The 26,025-nt window shown below is 38.7% G+C and overlaps 1 protein-coding gene across 24 annotated transcripts in view; it reads right to left on the reverse strand.

Annotated features, from left to right (window-relative positions):
* Nucleotides 1-1,236: 1,236 nt before the first annotated feature.
* The window catches only part of SLMAP (sarcolemma associated protein), a 197,298-nt gene continuing 172,509 nt past the window's right edge, over nucleotides 1,237-26,025 (reverse strand). For 9 of the 24 annotated variants that reach the window (XM_053600227.1, XM_053600221.1, XM_053600216.1 and 6 more), the window contains 7 exons: nucleotides 25,577-25,699; nucleotides 23,777-23,851; nucleotides 18,669-18,989; nucleotides 18,039-18,156; nucleotides 13,880-14,051; nucleotides 7,871-8,005; nucleotides 1,237-3,112 (listed from right to left, as the gene is read on the reverse strand). In XM_053600227.1, coding sequence (XP_053456202.1) covers nucleotides 3,020-3,112; nucleotides 7,871-8,005; nucleotides 13,880-14,051; nucleotides 18,039-18,156; nucleotides 18,669-18,989; nucleotides 23,777-23,851; nucleotides 25,577-25,699 — 1,037 coding nt within the window. In that variant the 3' untranslated portion in view covers nucleotides 1,237-3,019. Of the gene's footprint in view, nucleotides 3,113-4,678; nucleotides 4,767-7,870; nucleotides 8,006-13,879; nucleotides 14,052-18,038; nucleotides 18,157-18,668; nucleotides 18,990-23,776; nucleotides 23,852-25,576; nucleotides 25,700-26,025 lie in introns of those variants that run through there. The other 15 variants (XM_053600222.1, XM_053600217.1, XM_053600212.1 and 12 more) reach the window with 3 other exon arrangements.

The raw sequence follows: 26,025 nt of genomic DNA on the forward strand, positions 1-26,025 counted from the left end.
GGTTCACCTAAAACTTTTAATATTTGCAATAGTTTTTTTCAGTGTGACATTCTCATAAACACTTATTTACCACTTGAATGGTACTTCACATACATTATGTTTTTAATTTTCACACTACGATAAGTATTCTCCTCGTTTTGTAAATAAGGAAATGGAAACTCGAGAAAATAAGTGATTTGTCCAAGGTAATACAGCTAGTCAAAGGTAGAATCGAGATGTCAATACAAATCTTCTAAGCTTCAAACACCACATTCTTTTCGTTTTCTGACTTTGTCGTGTAGTACCTTCGAATGATTCTTTTTTTTTTTTTTTTGCAGTTTTTGGCCGGGGCTGGGCTTGAGCCCGCCACCTCCAGCATATGGGGCCGGCATCCTACTCTTTTGAGCCACAGGCACCACCCAACCTTTGAATAATTCTTTTTTTTTTTTTTTTCCTTTGAATAATTCTTAAATATACCATTATAAGGTTGTTTTTGTTTTTTTTGAGTCTCACTTTGTCAGAGTCTCATTCTCTTTGACAGAGTCCAACTTTGTCACCCTTGGTAGAGTGCTGTAAAGTCATAGCTCACAGCAACCTCAAACTCTGGGTTCAAGCGATTCTCTTGCCTCAGCCTCCCAAGTAGCTGGGACTACAGGCAATGTCTGGCTATTTTTTTAGAGACAGGGTCTCGCTCTAGCTCAGGCTGTTCTTGAACCCTTGAGCTCAGGCAATCTACCTGCCTTGGCCTCTCAGAGTGCTGGGATTACAGGTGTGAGCCACTGTGCCTGGACCAATATAAGGTTTTTCAATTCTTAAGTGCTTTGCTTAAAATTTCTTAATTCTATCACTAAAAGTGAATAATTCTACCTTTTATTTAACCTGGAAGTGATCTGAACAAAATTGCTTATGAAAATAGACTCATTTATATTTTTGAGAAAAGCTAGAAGTAATTATATAAAAAACATTTAATCAATTTGTATAAAGTAAATATTGATACTAGGTCTTACATTTTCAAGAGATTGGTCTGGCAAATGAGACAAGTTTTAACAGTAAGTCATATTAAAACAGGAAAAAATAAAGTAATAAGTTAAATAAAAGGCTAATTAAAGTTGGAGGAAATAGCTGTTTTCTTTTAACACTGAAGAACACCAAACATGTCATGTTGCATAAAGAATCTTTTCAAGAAAAGATTATTAACAACCCCACAGTAAAGTCAGTTCTAAGAATCTCAATGATACCCAACTCAAACATGTGTATGGAGAGTAAAGTTATTTTATTAAATCATGCACATCACGTGTGTTAGTGCAAATAGTTTAATTTGTACTCCAGAAATTCTATTGTACTTTATATCTTTACAAAATAGATTTAAAACAATTATTTACTTTAAAAAATGTAATTCTGAAGTTAAGCATTTCAGAACAATATTTGCAATAACCTATATACAAGAGGTACTGGGTACCACTGGCATATTAGCATTCTGTGGTGGAGTGGCTTCCTGCAACAGAAAATGATGAAATGAACTATATGACAGTATTTTCTAAAGTCATTTGTGACAAATTCCTCCATAAATCTATGATCCTCCCAACAGCAATCCCAAATAGCTTAAAATATAACCTTAGTTTAAAGTACAAACAGTGACTGCCAAACATCACAAGGCAAATTAAATCCTAAACTCCTATTTCAATATTTGGCTAGACTTGTGGATTGCCACAGAACATTCAAACCAATTCACTGATATTCTCTCCCAGTCTTCATTACTGAAAAATTTAACTATGTGATACTTTAGGATATTCTATGATCTAAATAAACTTTATTGACATAACTAGGATGCCGCACAAAACCATAGCTAAACTTTCACTTCTGTGTTTTAAATTTTTAATATCAAGCAGTGTTTAGGTGCTTCATTGTGCATGGAATACCGTTAATCTCAGGAATAGTGCTGCTCATTAACAGAAAGTCCCAATTAACAACAATAAAAAGAAAATAACCATTTGTATACCCAACCTGGAAATCTGTTGTTAGGTAACAATAGCCCACCTTGAACATGAATTAGCTCTGACACATCATAACCAAATTAAGTCAATAAAAGCTTATCTAAAGAGATATTAATTCTTTCTTCAATTAAACATGCTTGGAGGAACAGATGATAGAAAAAAAAATCATGCTTCCTAAAATGCTGTATATGAGAAAGTAACTTGGCTTTTAAAGAAAATATGTCTTTAAATACATGAGGTTTAATAAATTACATTCCAATTGACTCAACAGTTTGGTTGACTGCACTGAAATTGTGTAATTACTATGTTTTTGCTCCCAGAAATACTTCAGTTTGCTCAAAAAAATACACACTCTCATGGAAAGTTTTTCAAAGTTGATGTCCTCCACATTTTCAAGTCATATTAAGGCTAAACAAGCGTGCACATATTCCCCAGATTTTCACTATAACAGAATATTTTCCAAATGTATTTTTCCTTAAAAAAAAAAAAATCACACAAATAGTTGTTTCTAAGTCTTGTTCCCAATAGCTCAGTGGTTTTATAACAAGTAAAAATGGCGTAAATATGTAAAAAAAATATATATATATGTGTATATATTTCAAACTGATAGGCACTGAGCACACAGGGCCTCTTTTCCCATGTATGTATTGGTTGTTTGGTTTGGGTAATTATCGAATCAGAAAAATGAATTGTCTTGTCATCAGAATTCAGAGTAAAGTACTCATAAATTTAATGTTATAAATAATTTGGTGTACCAAGAAGCCTACTTTAGGCCACCATAATATTCAGAATCTCAACATACTAATTTAAAAATACATGAAAAACTGCAAGCAAATTATTGCTTACAGTAGAATAAAGTCACAATTTTATATCTTCTTTATAGACAGATACATTTTATATAATTTAAAGCAATGACCCTACAGCTGTATTCTTGTACTTCTGCTGTTTTAAGAGGTAAAAAGGAAGAAAATGGTTCTGTTTGTCCCCAGCATGAGTGTGATGCCAGCTTCTAGAGGGAGGACGGTGTACAGACTCAAGGAACACTCTCATGGAGAAGCTCTGGCCAAACCTGGCACATACAGCACGATGGCTGTCACCGCAACTAGGGCAGCCAACATGGGCATCCAGGGCCAGGGTTTCTGTGTGGAAAGAAACTGAGAGTCAATATCACATTCTCCCCTCTCCTTTCAAACCTACTAAACCCTTGGTTCCAGATAGTCCTGAATACTTAACAGAATATTGAAAAATCTTATTTTTGTTTCATAAGAATGAACTTTAAAGAGAAAAGGGATACAAAGTACAGGTATGAGGAGAGCCGTGAAAGCAGGACCACCACTTGGAAGCCTAATATACACCAGGAAAGTCCTGGCCAGTTTTCAACTTTGTTGCAGTTGAAACCAAGTAGTGATGTCTAAAGAAATCCTCTGGGCTCCATCTGCTTTATTTACTCTTGTATCCATGTATTGCAATATGACTGATAATACACAGAGACCTATGGTATGTTTCTGCCTAACATGTTTATTTCTTGAAGAAAATCAGACTCAAATGTTGGGATATTTTACATAAAGAGCTGGTGGCTAAGGTGATGGAAATGGTCTAGGCTTTAATCCTCTAACTTAAAAGCATAGAAGACAAATGTGATAAGGCTTAAGATGGGGAAATGACATTAGGATATCCTGCCCATCTGATAATTTTGGTAAAGCCCTTGTCCAGTATAATAGAGCCAGCCATGTGATCGCCTCATATGTTCTACTGACATGCATGCCACTTAAGGCAAGCATGGATAGGCTGTTAACCTGTTAACTTTCAGAGGGCTTTATAATATGAAGTAGCTTTGGTCGACATTTTTATTTTACTTGTGTTCCCAGAGTCTTATTAAGAAAGCTGTTTTCTTTCTTTCTTTTTTTGAGACAAAGTTTCACTTTGCCACCCTGGGTAGAGTGCCGTGGTATCACAGCTCACAGCAACTTCAAACTCTTGGACTCAAGCAGTCCTTTTGCCTCAGCCTCCCAAGTAACTGGGACTACAGGTGCCTGCTACAATACCTGGCTATTTTTAGAGATGGAGTCTTGCTCTTCCTCAGGTTGGTGAAAGCTGGTTTTTAAAGAAATACTGTGTTGTTGCAGATAAGGGCTCAAAAGATCTGTGATAGGTTTATGTTATACTCTCATAAGTACCTATTGGGGTTTAGGCTGCCAGCCAAGCTAATCACATTCTTTTTCATATTCATCCAGAGTACAAATAGGCAAAGGGTTAAAACAAACTCTATGTTATGAAAGGGAGAGGGTAGAAAGGAGAGAGGAGAGGGAGAAAGCTGGCTGAAAACTTCAGAGAGGCAAACTCTTCATTTCTCATTGAAATCTGATTAAACTCATAATTAGGAAGACGGGTACTAATGTAGAAATTCATAGTTTACTCCACAGGTTGCTAAAGATAAAGACTCAATTAAAGGTAGCTTATTAACAACTGGTTAGCTTGGAATTAATTCATGGTTAGCATTACTACAAAGGCAACGAGACAAAACGTTACGTGATTAGTTGAATATTCAGTTCACTGATATGACACAAATACATGGCATACTAAATGAAGGGTTTGCTTCAGGTCACAAAATACCTGTGTGTTTTTGCCATGCACTATATTACGGATATGGCACAAACAGGTGACGGGAACAAACAGACAAGGACTCAACAGTAGTGCTTGTACCTTTCTCTACCACAATGGACCGAAACACCAAAACAGGAAAGCCAGGAATAGGCCGATGAATACGGCTGGGACGGGTTGTAATATGGAAGGCTAAAGAAGGGAAGGGATATTAAAAATCATTTTATGCTACAAAAATAACCAGATAAGATGATTTATACTCTGGGGGGTGGAAGGGAAGGAAGGAAGACTAAAGTAATTGAAGTATACCACTCGGTTCTGCACTGATTCAAACATTTTAAAGACATCTAGCACAATCTAGGATGATGGAATGTGGTACATAAGTTGGCAAACTATAAGTTTAAAAGGAACAGCTGGAGGCAATGGGCAATGTGGGTATCCTGAAGACCCTAATGAAATACAGCACATTAAGACAGAGCAATGACAACAGGTCACCAACTAATGCTCTGCTTGACAGTACATTATTTTTGTTCCACACCTGGAATTCATTATTTGGCAATGTAATTTCTTGGCAATGGTTAAGGTTTATTTATTTTTTATTTTTTGAGACAGACCCTCAAGCTGTCGCCCTGGGTAGAGTGCTGTGACATCACAGCTCACAGCAACCTCCAACTCCTGGGCTCAAGTGATTCTCCTGCCTCCACCTCCCAAGTAGGTGGGACTACAGGATTGTTTTGGTTGCAACTATCATTGTTGTTTGGTGGGCCCTGGCTGGATTTGAACCTGCCAGCTCAGGTGTATGTGGCTGGTGCCTAAGCCTCTTGAGCCACAGGCGCCGAGATGGTCAAGGTTTATTTTATCCTTCCAAAAATACCTACCCCTAACCCCACCAACCAAAAGTCTTTTGCTTATGAGATGTATTGCATAAAAATAAATGCCCTGTGACAACGTGTGCTCCCTAAATCAAGAAAGAGATCCAACACAATGTATAAAAAAGATTTGGCATGTAAAGATAAGTAGCTGAGTCTCAGGGCTTTCATTTGTGTTATCAAAATTATTATTACTATTTTTTTTGAGATGCATCTCCATGGCATCAGCATCACAACAACCTCAAATTCCTGGGCTCAAGTGACCCCCCCTGCCTCAGTCTAATGAGTAGCTGAGACTATAGTCACCTGCCACAATGCCCAGCTAATTTTTCTAATTTTAATAGAGATGAGGTCTTGCTTCGCTCAGGCTAAGCTCAAATTCCTGACCTCAAGCAATGGTCCTCCTGCCTTGGCCTCCCAGAGTGTTAGGATTAAATCAGGCATGAGTCATCACACCTAGCCTAGAATATAATTAATTTTCAAAACTGGAAAGGGGGGCAGCACCTGTGGCTCAGTCGGTAAGGTGCCGGCCCCATATACCGAGGGTGGCGGGTTCAAACCCGGCCCCGGCCAAACTGCAACCAAAAAATAGCTGGGCATTGTGGCGGGCGCCTGTAGTCCCAGCTACTCGGGAGGCTGAGGCAAGAGAATCGCTTAAGCCCAGGAGTTGGAGGTTGCTGTGAGCTGTGTGAGGCCACAGCACTCTACCAAGGGTGACAAAGTGAGACTCTGTCTCTACAAAAAGAAAACAAACAAACAAACAAACAAAAAAACTGGAAAGGGATTACCATAATGAGTGTTATTACAGAGTAAAATTTTAGTAACATAAGTACAACATCACAAAAAAAGGAAATTTATCCCTAGGTGAATGTAAGTATAAATGATATTAATAATAGTGAGGTTACTTTTGAAAATGTTCTAAATAGGGCAGTGCCTGTGGCTCAGTGAGTAGGGCCTGGCCCGGGCCAAACTGTAACCAAAAAATAGTCCGGTGTTGTGGTGGGCACCTATAGTCCCAGCTACTCAGGAGGCTGAGGCAAGAGAATCGCCTAAGCGTAAGAGCTGGAGATTGCTGTGAGCTGTGACACCACAGCACTCTACTGAGGGAGACAAAGTGAGACTCTGTCTCACTTAAAAATGAAAAAGAAAATGTTCTAAATAGTACAGGGGGATTCATTCTGATTATGCTAGATGTCTTTAGTGGGTTAATTTAGGATGAAGTAGGCTGTAATTCCATAATCAGAGGGATATGAATTCACATAAAAAGAGAAGTAACCAAACCATTATGATCTGATTTTAGAAGAGTTCTACAATCTACATTTTCAAAAATAAATGGAATCCATTTTTGCTTAAAAGCTTCCACGCTCAATTCATTCACTTCTAAAAGGCTTCTACTTAAAGTAGCAAGCCTTTAATGTCTAAAAATTAAGACTTTCTTTAGCAAAAGACAATTGGACACAACTCATGAGCATTGTGTAAGCAACTGAATACTAAATGGCCATGCAATGTCACTTTTTTGTATTTGTGCTGCAAGTTAAGCAGAGCGCTTTCCTCCAAAGGAAGCACGTGGCTCACGCATACTAGTGTCCAAGCCATGACAGGGGTTTGAAATAAGTCAAAGCACAATCAACCACACTAAACAACCACCTGATAGAACCCACAAAGGCAATGATCACTAAAACATACAACACGACATTTATTTAGTGTAACATTTTTTTTAAAGACCATCTGCCTTTCTAGCAAATGAAAAACAAATAAATATTATTAAACTCAATTTATACCAAAATGTTCCTCTCTTTTTTCTTTCCCCCCTCTTATTTCTGTCTCTGACTCTCTCTCACACACACATTCAAAATGATCTACAGATACTCAACAAATATTTCCTAATATTTATAAGGATGCCAAAGAAACACTAAGCTTTTAAGAAATGTGCCTTAGTGACAACGTTATTAGTATAAAATGAAAACCCTCCTGAAAAAAAAAAAAAAAAATGAAAACCCAAGTCTCTATTTTTCTGATACATCCAAATACTAAAGATCAACATGTACTGGTCTCTTTTAAATGCAGCCTTCCCTGGCAGCAAAAGGCCTCATTTCTCAGCAAGGAAGAAATATAAGCCAGATCATGGCTTAGTGACAGCTTTAGACTCATCTGGGAAAAGGTGACTGCTCTTAGGGAAGCTGTTTTATTACAAACAAGGGTCTTTCTCAACGCAGTCCTCAGGCTACTCTAGGAGCATAGATTAAAAGGGCAAATTTTTACTCAAAAATTTGACTGTATAATGATTCCATCATGGAATTTCACAATGAAAAGCTTACTCCACTGTATCATTAGCCTTTCAAAGTAGTAATAAAGTCCTCTGAAAATCAATTTCAAATCTCTCACCTGCCTCTTAATCAAAGCTAAGTCAAGTTTGTAAAGACTTACATTATTTCCTTTCTCTCGGAGCAGCTTCAAGTGGTCTTTACATTGTTTGAGCTCATCTGTGATTGATTGCTTTTCCTGCTCAGTCATTTCAAACTTCAACTTCAGTTCTGAGAGTACAGTCTGTGTCTTTTCATACTAAAGGCAAAGAAAAAAAAGTGTGCAGACTCAACTTATATGGGTATGAATTTATGTCAGGCTTATACGTCAGACCCTGTTTAGTCACCTGGAACATCAAAGTCAAGCCTTTTTGTTTTAAGAAAGATAAGAATCATTTACACCCACAACAAGATGTCTTTAATGCCTACTTGATTCTATGTAAGAATTTTTTGGCCCTGGAGTTAAAAAAAATTAACAGAAGTCACCATTTTGTCATCTTTTTCCAATATAAAGGGTCACTTTTCCACCAAGTGGAAAAGGAAACTTTCAAACTGAGCAAAAGAAAAGCAGGTGAAGAAAAATTCCATAATCTAAATGAATGCCAATGTTAGGAATTTTGATTTTATATCCTAGTAAGCAGTGTCAGCCAAGATATTTTAGTCTTTTTTTTTTTAATTCAAAGAGGTTTATCCTGAGCCAAATTTGAGGACCGTGACCCAGAGCCACACCCAAGAAGCCTTGAGCAGGCAGATTTGCTATGGTGGAGTTGGTTTGGTTTTATATATTTTAGGGAGATAGAAGTTACAGGTAGAGTCATAAATCAATACGTGGAAGGCACACATTGGTTTGGTCCCCAAAGGCAGGACATTACCAAGCAGAGGCTTACAGGGGAAAGACAGGTTCAAACAATCATTTATTTGTAATATGAAGTTTTGCCTAAAGGTTTGGAATGTTTAAACTAAGATAAGGAAGTATGTTAATCAGAGACAAGCCTTCTAGATACCTTAGTCTTCAAGTAAAAAAGTATTAACTCCCAATAGGTTTCCCGTTCCTCAGCATCACTGGGTACGAAAGTGTTCTGGGTAAGTGAATTTTCTAGGCAAATAAAGCAAAGAAATGTAACCTACTACAGTGACTAGGAAATTTTTATTTCTCCATTTGAAACGTACAAGCATCAATTAAAAATTAATTTTAAAGAATTGGTTTCTGATAGAATGTTTCTTTTCTAGAAAACTATTTACTAAATGTAAGTTGACTTTCAGATAGATTAGCCATCTCTTGAACACAGGTGAGGCCAATGTGAAACATGGTGTGGACTGGCCCAACTTTTCACAGACCAAGGAGTATAGAATTCTAGACTGGCTCCACTTCTAGATACTGCATCGTACATGCAAGCTGGGCTTCCAGTCAAAGAACAGAAATTATTCTGTTGCTGGCTGTGCCTTTGTCTCTGCCTCTGCTGACCCACTCTGCCATCTCTAAAGATTTTAGAAGGAAGACAGAAAGATAGGACTGAATATAAAATAAATATACTATGAGTATGGCATACTAGAAACGTTCCTCCTCTTCCTGATGAATAGCCTATAAGACCCAAAAGTTTCCAGTTCGTCTCTATCTATAGCCCAGAAATTTCTCAATAAGAGAAATTTATAAGGGTGCTTCTGAAAAACACAAATATCTTGGACTAATTAAGAGTTTATCATTAGGCTTAACAAAGATAAATATTAAGAATCCAAATGAATAAAAACATTAGATAGGAGAAATGGGAGTGGGAGGGTTGGGATCAACATAGGGGTCACCGGAAAAGGGGAAGGAAGATATGAATACAGATAGAGAGGTAAAATACAAAAGAACCCCCTCCCAAAACCCGTTACCTAACAACTTTCTCAGAACAAGCCTGGTTAGTACACCAGTGAATGAACTAAGGAGTAAGATTCACCAGCTTTATGACAGCTTTTGATGTCATAGTTGATGTGAGGATATGTGGACTTAATGCCAGAAGGTTACTGGCTTGTTGCCAAGGCAAAGCTAGCATATCCAGTTTCTGTACTTTAAAGCATAATCAATTCTCAATGATTCATGATCTGATTAACAGTGACTAATAAAAAAGTCACTATTTTTTACTAAAAAAAAATAAAAAAGTGCTTTGTTGACCAAAATTTTCCCTTACTTTCCGTTTCCATCATTCTTATAGCCAGCCTCCCTTTGCACCAAAGCACTTAATTATTTCTCCATTCCAGGAGTTATGAAGCAGAACCACAGGAAGGCAGCTCAGTCAGGAAGATCCTGCTATTTACCTCTAGCATGTAGGTAGAGTAGGAACAAAGGAACAACTCTGGCCCTGTGGTAGATGGTAAAGTGAAACAATTTTCTTTTTTTCCTTATGGTTGAGACAGAGTCTCATTTTGTCACCCAGCCTAGAGTACAGTGGCATCATCATAACCCATTGCATTCTCCAACTGCTGGCCTTAAGTGATCCCAACCTTGACCTCCCAAAATGCTAGGATTACAGGTGTGAGCCACCACGCCCAGCTCAAACAATTTTCTTTAATCAGTCTTTGCAGGGTAGTTGCATGTTCAATGTTTTACAAATTTTTAAATTATAGGTACTCCTACTAAATTAAAATATACAGATGCTTTCTAAAGTCAAATATAAAGATGACATATTTTCTCTTAATACTGAGGATTAAAATGTACTTTTCTCACATACTTTTTCTTTGTTAAATGTTCATATAAAAGCTGCACATAAAAAAAAATTTAATCAGCAGGAACAAAGGTCACCTTCTACAGCCTGAGTATCACACCTTGCTCAGAAATTATTTTTGCTCCATCTTGCTTTTTAACTCTGAGGTGAGAAATGAACTTAGTCCTGATTAAGAGGGAAATTACCACACAGTATTACAACACTTTGGTTAGTCTTTATAAAAACAACCATACCTGGGCTTGCTTAGCTTGTTATATTTTAGCCTGTTATAGTAAGGAAAATAAACAATCATATACTGTGCACAGTAAGCATGATTCTATGAATAAAGGAGAACAAAGGGGATTTACAGTAGATCACATGGAGATAAGAACCTCATTAAAGAATATTTTAGTTACAGACTAGTATCCAATACATTGACATCAGGACAAACAGAAAGAGAACAATTTCACATTACAAAAGAGTAATGATGACTACACATCATTTCACAATGGGTAACTCTGAACAAGAAAACAGAAAAGAAACATATTGACAAGATAAGACATGTTTTTAAATGTTCTGCATTTAATGCAATCCCAAGACTATCAACAATTTACAGGCTGTGACAACATGCCACTGCCATTCATGGAAACAGTTAAAGCATATTGCACCAGTTACTCAGTGACCAAAAACAGGCAAACAAATAATGCAACGAAATGGCTAATGCATTCATATTAACATACATTAGAATCATCTTCCAACTACAGCATTCTTCCCAGATTTTGAAAGAATTATGGCATATGGACTAGACGGACACAAAGTGCTTGTGTTCCAACTAACTAAAATAAGATTTCTCATAAAACACATATCCTTAGCAAGGTAAAAATGAACATATTATAAAATGAATATGTCCACAAGAAAATAAAAAATATTACAGTTTTTTCCTTTAGAAACAGATATGAAAATAGAAGAAAAATAATCATTTCCAAATTCAAGATACTACAAGGAAATGAAAGTGTAAAGAAGTACCGCATTGATTAAGTAGATTTAAAAACAATTTTGGGAAAATTCATTATTACAGACTAAGAGTTGTCTTTAACTTCCTTCTAATTTATAAAGAATGCCTTTTATTTTAGAGAGACAGGGTCTTACTATGTCACCAAGGCTGGAGTGCAGTGGGGCATGATCATAGCTCATAGTAGTCTCAAATTCCTGGGCTCATGCCATCCTCCTACCACCAGCTTCCTAAGTAGCTGGGACTACAGCACATGCTATCAGGCCTAATTGGTAGAGATGAGGTCTTGATATGTCCCCCAAGCTAGTCTTAAACTCCTAGCCTCAAATGACCCTCTTGCCTTGGCCTCCCAAATTGTTGGGATTACAGGCATTGAGCCACTAGCTGAGCCAAGAATTCTTTTTTTTTTTTGAGACAGAGTCTCACTCTGTTGCCTAGGCTAGAGTGTTGGGGTGTCAGCCTAGCTCACAGCAACCTCAAACTCCTGGGTTCCAGAAATCCCCTTGCCTCAGTCTCCCAAGTAGCTAGACCTTCAGGTACCTGCCACAATGCCTGGTTAATTTTTCTGTTTTTCATAGAAATGGGGATCTTGCTCTTGCCCAGGATGGTCTCGAACTCCTGGCTTAAGGGATACTCCTGCTTCAGCCTCCCAGAATGCCAGGATTACAGGAATGAGCCACTATGTCAGGCCCAAGAATCCTTTTTTTTTGAGACAGAGTCTCACTGTTGCCCTTGGTAGAGTGCCGTGGTGTCATACTCACCTCAAACTCTTGGGCTTTAAGTGATTCTCTTGCCTCAGCCTCCTAAGTAGCTGGGACTACAGGCACCCACCACAACACCCAACTATTTTTTTGTTGTAGTTGTTATTGTTGTTTAGCTGGCCCAGGTTGGGCTCGAACTCGCTGGCCTTGGTGTATGGGGCCAGCACCCTAATTGCTGAGCTATGGGCACCAAGCCTCAAGAATCCTTTTAAGAAATTCTACAGGGGCTTCGCCTGTGGCTCAGTGAGTAGGCGCCGGCCCCATATGCTGAGGGTGGCAGGTTCAAACCCAGCCCCGGCCAAACTGCAACAAAAAATAGCCGGGCGTTGTGGCGGGCGCCTGTAGTCCCAGCTGCTCGGGGGGCTGAGGCAAGAGAATCGCGTAAGCCCAAGAGTTAGAGGTTGCTGTGAGCCGTGTGAGGCCACGGTACTCTACCGAGGGCGGTACAGTGAGACCCTGTCTCTACAAAAAAAAAAAAAAAAAAAAAAAAGAAATTCTACAACTAGGCTTGGCGCCCATAGCTCAGCAGCTAGGGCACAGGCCACGTACACTGAGGCTGGCAGGTTTAAACCCGGCCTAGGCCAGCTAAAACAATGAGAACTACAACAATGACAAAAAGAAAGAAAAAATAGCCAAGTGTTGTGGCAGGCACCTGTAGTCCCAGCTAGTTGGGAGGCTGAGGCAAGGGAATCGCTTAAGCCCAGGAGTTGGAGGTTGCTGTGAGCTGTGATGCCACCGCACTCTATCCAGGGCGACAGCTTGAGGCTCTGTCTCAAAAAGAAAAAAAGAAAAAGGAATTCTACAATTAAGGTGGTCCCCAATTACCAGATCCAATTGTACTGCCCTCCACCATTCTCTGAACTGGCCTGGCAGAAGTGAATGCAGGGAGTGGTATGAGATCAGCAGGTCTGAATGCAGTACTTACTACACTGCTGTCAACTTCAAGGCTTTGGGAAGTTCTAGATCCTAGCCCTCCCACTATTTAGCTATGGGATGTTGAGCAAGTCACTTAACTGGGACTTTTCATTTACTGCCCTTTTAGTTTGGGAAGTAAAAGGTACCAGCCTTAGGAAGAGGCTGGGGAGGTTCTCTCCCAAAGTTAATCCTTATCATTTTTAACAGTTTTTAAAAGAGCCATAGAAGTCAAAGTTTTAAGCAAAATGACATGAAAAGTGAACATGCATGTTAGTGAAGAAGGGGAAAATTAGGTAGAAGGAGACAAAGTAAAAGGTCATAGAATATAATTTTGGCTGGTTGGCTATGGGGTGAATTTTAAGTAACTCTTTAGGCTAGTCTCACCTGGCGGCATAATAGTATGGCCCCCAGTTTACTTTCCAAAAGTATCCCAAGTTAAACAGAATTCTCTCTTTGAAATATAAACAATGGATCAAGTGATCTGATACAAAGGGCTTCTCACGTAGGTCGTCAACCAATAGGTAGAGAAAATTAAAATGTAATTTTATATATTTGTATTTTTGACATCAACTCTACTGACAAACCTCTCTATATGGACCTTGATACACAACTACAAATCACCAAGCAGGATGTTTCAAGTATCAGCTTTGTGCAGGTAATGTGACTTCTGCTTCCCTTTATTTCTAACTAGCATGGATATCTGATTTGCGTTTGGCTGTAAGTCCAACCATAATCGGGCTCACAATGTCTTTTCGCTTTACCTCTTTCTGTACATCCTTTGCTTGGTTTTCAGCCTTACTGAGAAGAGTTTTTAAATCAGCTGAATCCCGAAGATGTTGTTCTTTCAAGGATCCCACTTGATTCTCAAGCTCTTTCCTAGTCATCTGAAGGATGCTGAGGTCACTGGTAAGTTCTAAACTCTGCTTCTGAGAACTGCAACATAAATATCAAGAGATAGTTATTCACAGGTAGAAAATGGACATAAGGGGGGAGTCCATGTTTTTATATATTTTACTAGGAGGGACAGAATGGATTTTGGAAGAGGGGAAAAAAAGTAAAAGAAACAATGAGATATTTTCAATAAGCAAAAAGCATTAAAACACTAGAAGAAAGCAAGTAAACTGTCTGTTTTTTTGAGACAGAGTTTCACTATGTTGCCCTTGTAGAGTATGGTGTCACAGCTCACAGTAACCTCAAACTCTTGGGCTCAAGGGATTCTCTTGCCTCAGTCTCCCAAGTAGGTGGGACTGCAGATGCCCACCACATTGCCTGGCTATTTTTGTTGTTGTTGTTGTTGTAGTTGTCATTGTTGTTTAGCAGGCCCAGTATGTGGTTGGTGCTGTAACCACTGAGCTACGGGTGCCGAGCCATAACTGTCTTATCAAATATACCAAGAAGTTGAAATTTTAAAAATAAAAGTAGGGCGGCGCCTGTGGCTCAGTCAGTAAGGCGCCGGCCCCATATACCGAGGGTGGCAGGTTCAAATCTGGCCCCAGCTGAACTGCAACAAAAAAAATAGCTGGGCGTTGTGGCGGGCGCCTGTAGTCCCAGCTACTTGGGAGGCTGAGGCAAGAGAATTGCTTAAGCCCAGGAGTTGGAGGTTGCTGTGACCTGTTTGATGCCATGGCACTCTACCGAGGGCCATAAAAGTGAGACTCTGTCTCTACAAAAAAAAATAAAATAAAATAAAAGTAGATGATTAACTCTATATTTTATAATATCAAATTATATTAAGTCTATCATAAAAAGATTCAGTATAGGTGTTCTACAGGAAAAGAATACATGTATTTCAACTATTAATCTTCTAAGTTTAAGTAATTGACAAATAAGATGGTGATCAGAAACTTAAAAGCTTAAGAGCCACTGCCAACTCAACTAACACAAACCTGTTTAAAGGAGAAGACACACGACATGGGGGTGGAGGTGGGGAAGCATAAGACAAAGAACAGGGGGGAGGGGGCTGGGTCTGGGTTCTAGACCCTAGCCTTCTTACTATTTAGGTATGGGATGTTGAGCTAGTCATTTAACTGGCACATTTCATTCTTTAAGTAAACATTCCCTGAGTTCTCAGATCTGTGCCAGGTACCATGTGAGACAGACACAAATAACAAAAGGAGAGTCTCAAGACCCTCCACTGTCAAACAAGAAGATTGAACTCAATAATTTCTGAGGCTGTTCTCCAGCTTAAATTCTATGATTACTTTTATAATTTGATGTAAAAAAATCTGATTTACATATGAGGAAAACAGCTTCATATGCATGAACAGAAATTCCTTTTTTAATTCCTTCTATATCACAGACAGCAGAGAACAAAAGACCTGTAGAATACAGTTGAGGTAAAGAATTTAACTCTGATTCTCATTCAAGAATCAGACTCAATACTGTAACTGAGATACTACAGAGTATAAATCCCATCCTGACTGTATTATATGAAAATTCTTAGGTGTGAATCTGCCAGCAAATATAGCTAGAAATTAAATGGCACAATAGACCCTGTAAAAGGTAAGTAGCTGCTAAATACTATTTAAAATACTGGGGAGGCTTACTAAATAAATTTAGAAAACTACTGCACCAGAAGAGTTTAAGAAACAGAATTAATTTGTCTCAGATACTTTAGCCAGATGACTTGACCAATAATCTAATATATTCTACCTTTTGGGGGCTTAGTATTTTTAAACCATATGCTTCTATTTACAAGAGTTTGTAGGCTTGCTCTTCAACACTTAAACAAAATATGAAGTAATTAAGAAAATAGTATTTGCCAGATTCAAATCCATTACATCTCAAATATAAGAGATCTATCTAGGCGGCACCTGTGGCTCAACAGAGTAGGGGGCCGGCCTCATATGCCGGAGGTGGCGGGTTCAAACCCAGCCCTGGCCAAAATCTAAAAAAAAAAAAAACAGAGATCTATCTAGTCTGAATCTTTAAAATACCAAATACCAAAAATTTCAAAATAAGAATAATTAAAATAATCAATGCTGGTAATCAAACATTAGCGTTCGTTGTCTTAGTGGATTCACTAAGATCTTAATGTATTCCAAATGCATCACCATCTTACATACACTTTACCATTTATACCAAACAATTTATTCATATAAGGTGTCACACAGAGAATCAGTTTACTCCTTAATATATGCTTGTGTGTGTGCATGTGTGTGTATTTGTAGTTTGGAACTTTATTTTGTCCTATTCATATTTTGGAATTGCTTTTACAAACTTTTACATGTTATAAACACATATTTGTTTTTATTCCTTTTTGTGAATTGTATCTTCACATTCAAAAAGTAATACATATAAAATGAATAAAAAGACTAAGGAAAGTTATGACACTGGAAGAGAAAATAAAAGCACTTCATGGGTATTCATATTGAGAACACATAGTTGTAAGAAGGAGTTTTAGAGAATAAACCAGCACATCTTGTTCCTTCAGTGAGTTAATATTTTTAACATATAATCCACATTACAATTTGCTTTCATAAACAGATAATGAAGCTTATTATTTTCTGTTATATCTAGTCCTGTCTTTATTATTTTTCCCTACAGCTTGTTTTCTATGGAAACTGACCTTAAATTACTAAGTTTTGCTAACCTCAGTGCTCTCCAGGAATGTAAACACAAAACACAAGGCTAACAAGAGAGTAATAGCCTTCATTTTTGGTGTACATGAGGGGAGGGAGCTGGGATTAATTAAGAGTAGCTTCAGTAAGAAACATGTATTACTTTCATATTCTGAATTAGAAGACAAACATTGCTTAAAAAAGTAAAAATATGGAATAGACTAAAATTTTTTTTTTTTGTAGAGACAGAGTCTCACTTTGTGGCCCTCGGTAGAGTGCCGTGGCATCACACAGCTCACAGCAACCTCCAACTCCTGGGCTTAAGCGATTCTCTTGCCTCAGCCTCCCGAGTAGCTGGGACTACAGGCGCACGCCACAACGCCCGGCTATTTTTTGGTTGCAGTTTGGCTGGGGCCAGGTTTGAACCTGCCACCCTCGGTATATGGGGCCAGCGCCCCACCCACTGAGCCACAGGTGCCGCCCTGGAATAGACTAAATTTTTAAGAATTTAAATATGACAAATGTTGATTGGAAAACAAGGATCCACTACATTTATTGAGATAACTCTAATGCACTCATCGGTTTGCTTAGAAGGTACTGGATACTAGAAAGATTTAACTGGTTTTAGAAAACTATTTATCTTATATATTATTCTTCATATAAACTTGTTTGAAATTCAGAAGCCGAATTTTATCTTTTAGTAGTACAAATTCCTTATTACAGTCACTTCCTGATCATCCATACTAACAGAAGAGATCAATAGTGTGAAAGAAAAACAATTTATACTTGAAATTTATTTATTAGTTTGTAGGGCAAGTTCAACTACTAATTATAGACCTTTGCTATTTGCTTAGGGTTTTTTTAGGGAGGGGAGGGGCCTATAACAAATTTATCCCATGAATACAAAGAAAGGACAAGTAGGATGATGGTGGCAATAGAAAAAAATGTTGAAGTATTTATTTAGTATGGCTTTTTTTTGAGATAAAGTCTCACTTTATCACCCTTGGTAGAGTGCCGTGGCGTCACAGCTCACAGCAACCTCCAACTCCTGGACTTAAGTGATTCTCTTGTCTCAGCCTTCCAAGTAGCTGGGACTACAGGTACCCACCACAACGCACAGCTGTTTTTTTGATGCGGTTTGGTCAGGGCCAGTGCTGAGCCACCCTCGGTATATGGGGCCGGCACCCTACCCACTGAGCCACAGGCGCCACCCATTTGTTTAGTATGGTTAACCTGTCAAATAGAGTCTGGCTGAACATTTTGCTCTTATTAAAGTATTTCAATATCAAGGTTAATTTAATTTATATAAAAATTTAAGATAAATATTCTGAAGCTAAAAAAAGAAAGAGTTCTTGCATACTTGTGTAATTCTTTTTCTTGCCGTTGCAGTTCTGATGATAGCAAAACATTTTCCTTTTTTAGAGAATGACATTCAGTTTCCAACACGTTCCATTCCTTTCTCAATTTCTCTAGTTCTCCTGAAATAGTCCCAAAACATATTTTTAATATAGGAACATAACTTCTATAATTATTCAAATGATAAAAGGAAATAATTCAGAGAAGAACATACTAACTCCCTCTCCACACTCATACTCACTTAAAAGCATACATTTTACAAGGTTACTCTTTGATTCCTGTTACTTTGAATCCACACCTCAAGGAAGTTCTATCATCTTGAACTTGAATAGTATTTTCTTCCACTCCAATTTTATAAGACAAAGAATTTTTCATAGTATTTAAATAAAGTATAAAATTATAAATTTTTCAAAATTTATTGTGGAGCTGTAAAATCTAAAGAATGTGTTTTTAGCCTCAGCATAGAAACAATGCTTTATACAACCAATTTCCACCAAGGAAAAAAAAAAGCCTTCATGGTTGTTTTGTACGAGTTAAGGAGTTATATCCACAAGTGTAAAAGGAATAGGAATAAAAAAAAGTTATCACTGTCAAAAGTTGAGAGCTTTATGTAAAGCTCTTAACATTTACTCACCTTGTAACCTTGTTGCTTCTTCTCTCTGCTGGTCCTCACACTGTTGACATCTAAGCTGAAAACTGTTTTGCAGATTTGTGATTTCTTTCTCATACTCAGATGCTGCTTTCCGCCACCGCTCAAGCTCAGCTCTCACCTTCTTAAGCTCTTCTTGTAAAGAAGCAATGTCAGTGTCCCGCTCAGAGGCAGCCTTTTCTGCTGCTTGATGAAGGAGCAAAATTTCATCTCGGGCACTAAGCAATTCATCTCTAGTGCTTGTGATTTCACTGTCCTTCTCTTCCCGGAGACTCTCAATATCGATGTGTAACCTCTGCAGTTGAGCTACAAAAGTATAATTACCCATCATTTTTTTGGCCCACAGGAGTTAGAAATAAAAGAATAGCTCATACAGGATTGCAACTACTGCATAGACCAAGCTGTCAGAGCTGTTGCTTAAACTGTCTAAGCAGGCCAGACATGGTGGCTCATGCTTCTAATACCAGCACTCTGGGAGGCCAAATGGGCAGACTGCTAGAGTTCAAGAGTACAAGACCAACCTGAACAAGAGTGAGACACTATCTCTACTAAAAATAGAAAAATTAGCCAGGAGTTGTGGCAGGTGCCTGTAGTCCCAGCTACTCAGGAGGCTGAGACAAGAGGATCACTCAAGCCCACGAGTTTGAGGTTGCTGTGAGCTGTGATGACACTATGGCACTTAACTCAGGGCAAGAGAGTGATATTCTTTCTCACATACACACACACAAAAAAAAAAAAAAAGAAAAGAAAAAAAGAAATACATACTTGATGCAGAGAATATCAAAATAGAAATAACTGAAGAGAAAAAAAACAAAGTGATCTTTGTTTCCCCCATATAGAGAAAACTGCTTCTAACATTTTAGTATTTATTCTTCTAAGTTTTTTCCTATGCATTTATACTCATGTACAAATAAACATTAAACAGGAAGTAATCACAATATACATAGTGTTCTCCATCCTCTTGATGACAAAAATCTTCCACCAAAAAATAGTTATAACAATCCCTTATTTTAGACATTTTATGCCATTCTGTGTTTAATTACTATACACAATATTACTCACAATGCAGTCCTGAGAATTTTTCTCAGGTGAAAAGTACGCCCAGAATTGCTTGGCTGAATGGTAAACATTAAACATGTGATGTTCTTGATGCATTTTTCTTTTCAAATGTTAATTCTTTAAAGAGGCCTTCTCTGATGATTTATGTAAAAAAAAAAAAAAACAGTCCTCTAAGCACTCTACGACCCTTTACTCTATTTTCTTTTCTTTTTTTTTTTTTGAGCCAGAGCCTCAAGCTGTTGTCCTGGGTAGAGTGCTGTGGCGTCACAGCTCATAGCAACTTCCAATTCTTGGGCTTAAGCGATATTCTTGCCTCAGCCTCCCGAATAGCTGGGACTACAGGCACCTGCCACAACGCCTGGCTATTTTTTGGTTGTAGTTGTCATTGTTGTTTGGCAGGCCCGGGCTGGAGTTGAACCCACCAGCTCTGGTGTATGTGGCTGGCGCCTTAGCAGCTTGAGCTACAGGCACTAAGCTCCTTTACTCTATTTTCATTCTTTTTTTTTTTGTTGTTGCAGTTTTTGGCTGGGGCTGGGTTTGAAGCCACCACCTCCACTATATGGAACTGGCGCCCTACTCCTTTGAGCCACCGGTGCAGCCCTTCATTCTTTTTTTTTTTTTTTTGTGGAGACAGAGTTTCACTATGTTGCCTTTGGTACAGCGCCATGGAATTATAGCTCACAGCGGCCATGGAATTACAGCTCACAGCGACCTCTAACTCTTGGGCTCAAGTGATTCTCTTGCCTCAGCCTCCCAAGTAGCTGGGACTACAGGTGCCCACCATAACGCCTAGCTATTTTTTTTGTTGTAGCTGTCAATGTTGTTTAGCAGATTTGGGCAAGTTTGAACTCACCAGTCCCGGCATATGTGGTCGGCGCCCTAACCACTGAGCTAGCCTACTCTATGTTACTGGACATCACATAACGAATTTTTATTTGCTTATTGTTTATCTTTTCCAATAGACTCTATACCTCATATGCATAGGGCCTGTGCTTTGCTCACTACTGCATCCTTAATACCTGACAGAGTAAACAATCAAGAATCACTGGTTGGATTAACGGGTTGATAAAAATCAATAAACACTGGGCGGCGCCTGTGGCTCAGTGAGTAGGGCGCCAGCCCCATATACTGAGGGTGGCAGGTTCAAACTCGGTCCCGGCCAAACTGCAACAAAAAAATAGCTGGGCGTTGTGGCGGGCACCTGTAGTCCCAGCTACTCGGGAGGCTGAGGCAGGAGAATCGCTTAAGCCCAGGAGTTGGAAGTTGCTGTGAGCCGTGTGACGCCACGGCATTCTACTGAGGGCAATAAAGTAAAACTCTGTCTTTACAAAAAAAAAAAAAAAAATCAACAAATACTGCCTATTGAAGAGGTATGTGTATTTTTAAAAGATCTGGTCTTGGACTGTCATTACCTAAACTGAAAATAGTTTGTATAAAATCATTCAAGACTAGAATACTAGTCTTGCTTACCATAACACAAGGATACTATAGATAGAAAAAGTTCCAAAGGAGAATAATTAACTTTAAGAGGATTTAAAGGTCAGAGAGGGGGAGGTTGTCACCTAAACATTTAAGAAGGTACCCTTTAAGTCTGTAGAAAGGATTGAGAGGTAACATGTTCAAAATCTAAAAAAGGCACAATGGCCAGAAGACAACTACAGATTTGTTAATAAAGTCCTGAAATACACATGCTGGCACTACAGGGCACTCAATGATGCCTGGTCAAGACAGTTTTAAGACAAAAGGCAGCACTAGGTCACAGAATCTTTAGGGTAGACTGCCTATACATAGCATAGGATGATAGATTCAAGTCATATTTATATAAACTAATGGATAATGGCATTAAACTACAATAAGAGCGTTTTCTGGCTTGGCGCCTATGCACAGTGGTTACGGCGCCAGCTACGTACACCCAAATTGGCAGGTTCCAACCCGTCCTGGGCCAGTTAAACAACGATGACAACTACAACAAAAAATAGCTGGGCATTGTGGTGGGCGCCTGTAGTTTCAGCTTCTTGGGAGGCTGAGGCAAGAGAATCACTTAAGCCCAAGAGTTTGAGGTTGCTGTGAGCTGTGACGCCCCAGCACTCTACCGAGGGTGACATAATGAAACTCTGTCTCAAAAAAAGAAAAAAAGAAAAAAAAATACTTTAGGCAGCTCCTGTGGCTCAGTGAGTAGGGCGCCGGCCCCACATGCCGAGGGTGGCGGGTTCAAACCCAGCCCTGGCCAAACTGCAACAAAAAAATAGCTGGGCGTTGTGGCGGGCGCCTGTGGTCCTGGCTGCTCGGGAGGCTGAGGCAAGAGAATTGCGTAAGCCCAAGAGTTGGAGGTTGCTGTGAGCCGTGTGATGCCACGGCACTCTACCGAGGGCAGTACAGTGAGACTCTGTCTCTACAAAAAAAAAAAAAAAAAACTTTAAAGTGTTTTCAATTTAAGAACACACATGATCTACCCCTGAGATTCTAATTTGATAATATATTATTAAAATTATCAATTATAATAAAATACTGAATTTTTAATAATTCAAATGTCCTACTCAAAAAATAAGAAAAGAAGACCTCCAAGGACTAGTTTTTTTCTGGAACATGTTTTAGCAAATACCATAAGCCTCAGACAATGACTTCTCTTCTCTTCTGAACTGTAATTGTCTATTTATAATTTCTTCCCACTTAACCTCTAATGGTAAAAATTTAAAGTAACATTGGTTCTTTGACAATAAAGGCAAATTAATTTTGCTTTAGGAATTTTATAATGGCATAAGGAAAAAAGACCTCTTCTAGGGTATCTCATAATCATAGCTTCCCAGTACCAGGAGCTCCAGCTTGAAGTAAACACTTGACAGGTAAGGATTTTTCTGGTCATTTCTGTAAGGACCTTGCAATACCCCAGACAAAGAAATAGTAAAATGGTGGGTATGAAGAGGCAGCCCTCACCAATAAGAAGGCAATATAGCAACAATACAGCTTCTATACCATGTGATATACATCATAATTTTTATTGCAATGCAAGTGTATTTCTGAGAGAGGATACCCGAGAAGGGTGAGGTCTAGGAGAACAGGTCTTCTCAAGGAGACCACAAGGATACACATGCAGGGTCCTCTCCACGGTGACTCAGCTCTTGGGAATTTGTAAACTTAACTTCCTGAAACTTGGAAATTTCCAAGTTCTGTGAAATCCTGTAGTTCTGTATGGGCGGGAATAGCATCTCCCGCTTGATTCAAACTGGCCAATAAGAAGGGTACCTGTAGGGTGGAACTTTTTGACTGTCAATAAAAAGGGAAAAACCAAGGCAGTCGTGGAGCGCGGCCATTTGGAATTCTTCTATGCCGTAAGCTCCCGGCTGGTGAATAAAGCCCTTCCTCTTATAAACGTGGTATTTGGGTGCTCTTTCTCTCCATTGGGCCTTGTTTTCCTGCAACATTTCGAGCATTAGATATCAGCAAATTAAAATTGCTGAGCTCAGAACAGTTCAAATAAATTTCCCATCCAAAGGTCCCCTGTGTAGTAACTTAGAAAGCAACCCAGAAAGTGATTACTAAATCCAAATCTTTACCCCTGCTCTTTTCACAATAAGTATCTAATATTAAAGTATTAGAGAATCTTCCCTTTTATTTTCTTAAAAAAATAAAGCTCCGGGCAGCGCCTGTGGCTCAGCCAGTAAGGCGCCGGCCCCATATACCGAGGGTGGCGGGTTCAAATCCGGCCCCGGCCAAACTGCAACCAAAAAATAGCCGGGCGTTGTGGCGGGCGCCTGTAGTCCCAGCTACTTGGGAGGCTGAGGCAAGAGAATCGCTTAAGCCCAGGAGTTGGAGGTTGCTGTGAGCTGTGTGAGGCCATGGCACTCTATGGAGGGCCATAAAGTGAGACTCTGTCTCTACAAAAATAAATAAATAAATAAATAAAAAAATAAAGCTCCACCAAGAGCCCAGTTACAATGTGAGGTTTTAAGGAAGAAACAAGCCATAACACAGTTCCTTTTGGATCACTAAAAACAAACACCAACACTCTCAAATAGCCTTGGGGTACTACATACCTTGAAGAACCTGAATTTGTTTAGTGGATTCCTCAACTTGATTTCGATAGGCTTTCCTTTCTTCTTCCAAAAGAGCTAAAAATGAAAACACAGTGTATCTACTTTGTGAGTTAATGAAAGTATTCAGCATTGAGTAGCTGGAAATTTCTAAGAAATTCTCTCCTAAAGCTTATTGAAAGAGATAAAAGTTAGGCAGTAAGTATTATCAGTATTGGCAAGTTAGATAGTTAAAGATTTTTAGGAGCACAAAACAGTAGCTAAGTAATAAACCTATTCAAGGGAGTAGTGTTTCCTGGACCTTGTGTCACTATCACCATATAATTTATATTATTCTTCACATACAAAGTACTTTTTGTAATTGCTAATCAGCATTTTGAGCTTAAATTTTTAAAAAACAGCATTAAAATCCTCACGTTTACCACTGAACACATAAGCACTGAACTAATAACTACTGACTGCTTCTAAAAATGTTATAATTAAATATTCTGTATTTTGCCACATGTAATGTGTGCCTGTGTGTAATGTACACCATGTTTTTTGCCCAAACTTTCAGGAAAATGTCCCTCAGGAAAGTGGCCAACTTTTAGCTCAGGGAGAGAGAGACACACACCTCTGGGGAGGCTAACATTCTTCTAGTAAACATAAACCCTGCCTTTTCCCTCTCTTCCAGGAGCCCTTCCCTCCCTGCCGCATGAGCTGTGGCAACCTGGTGGGAGCTTCTGAGACACTCAGCCCTCAGGTAACCAGATGGGTCCCTGGGGTCTATGGGGAAAGAGGGGATGGTGCCCCTGGTCCCCTCTGCTGTGCAGACTGCCTTACCAGCTCCATCACCATCCTCTTCCCCTACTGTAGCACTTGGTGGAGGCCACTCTGGCCCACTCCCACCAGATCCCTGATCCTCCCACACTGGAACCAGTGGGCCCGGTGGGCCCAGGGAGGAGGGCCTGGGAGGTTTGTGTAGCTTCTCCACTCCCAAGCCATACTACCATGTATAATGTGCACCCTTATTTTCTCCTCAAAATTTGGGCATAAAGGTACGCAGTATACATGGCAAAAAACAGTATTAGTCTGGATATTCCAAAAGGTTCAAATTAAATGAATGCCAATTCTAATTTCTTCAAGAGGCAGGAAAGTAGGGAAGTAGTAACAAGAAGTTCCCAGTTTTCTCTTCAGATGTGAATCTTCCTTCTGGTAAGGAAGGCTATCTTAGGGAACATGAATACATTCACTTTTTCTTCATTTTAAGACTTTCAAATACTAATGACTGCAATCAGATGAGTTAATGTGAATGATACAGAAATGTAAATTCTAGGCAATAGAACAGACTTTACTGGCTTATAGCTACTAGAAAACAAAGTACCTAGGACATTAGAAGATGCTATACCATAATCTTGCTTGGTTCTTCTCACTTACTGATGAATACACTATAAATGACAGGAAACATAAATTTCACCTATCTTATACTGAGTAGCTAACATTAGATTTAACTAAAACTTAGAAATTTGTATTTTTTCCTTTTGTTGTACTTAATACATAATTCATTACTAAGATGTTTCATTGGTAGAGCTCTCACTCAATCTTCACATCAATAATGTGAAAGTAGAGTAACTAATTCTTTTCATTTTACTGCTCTGACACTTAAGTTTAAGAGAGGTCAAGTGACTGTCTCAAGATCAAATATCTAATAAATTTGTAGCTCTGGAACAAGATACTATGCCTCTGGTCTCCAAGTTGGGGCCATCAAATTATATAATGCTGCTTCCACACATCCCCTAAAGAATCAAATAATCTTGATCTCACCTTGAAGTTCAAAGCATTTTTGTTTACTTGCTCTAGCTAGCTCCTGGGCTTCAATCAATTCCTTGCGGAGATGCTGAATTTCTTGTTTTGTCTCAATTTCTGACTGTGCACCCTGCAAGTCATCTGACAAAAACATTTTTATTTTAAAAGCAAGAGTTAGTGTCACACTACAGTCTTTACGATCGACTGGCAATTGCTTTCATGTTTAGAGACATGCACAGTTAAACAACACAGAACAAATGAGTTAAATAGAACTTAGAAGCAAACTATAGTAAGTATTTTAGTCATTTTACCTTGGAGAAAGAATATAAATACAGTTAAATATATACATTAGTAATTCATGGTAATAGCACTTTAAAATACATATTTACATATATTAAATTACATATTTTACTCATGGAGAGATTACATAAAAAAATTTCTCTTAGAACTTAACTGGAAATGAAAAT

The sequence above is a fragment of the Nycticebus coucang genome, chromosome 8, assembly GCF_027406575.1.
Source record: "Nycticebus coucang isolate mNycCou1 chromosome 8, mNycCou1.pri, whole genome shotgun sequence".
NCBI lineage: Eukaryota > Metazoa > Chordata > Mammalia > Primates > Lorisidae > Nycticebus > Nycticebus coucang.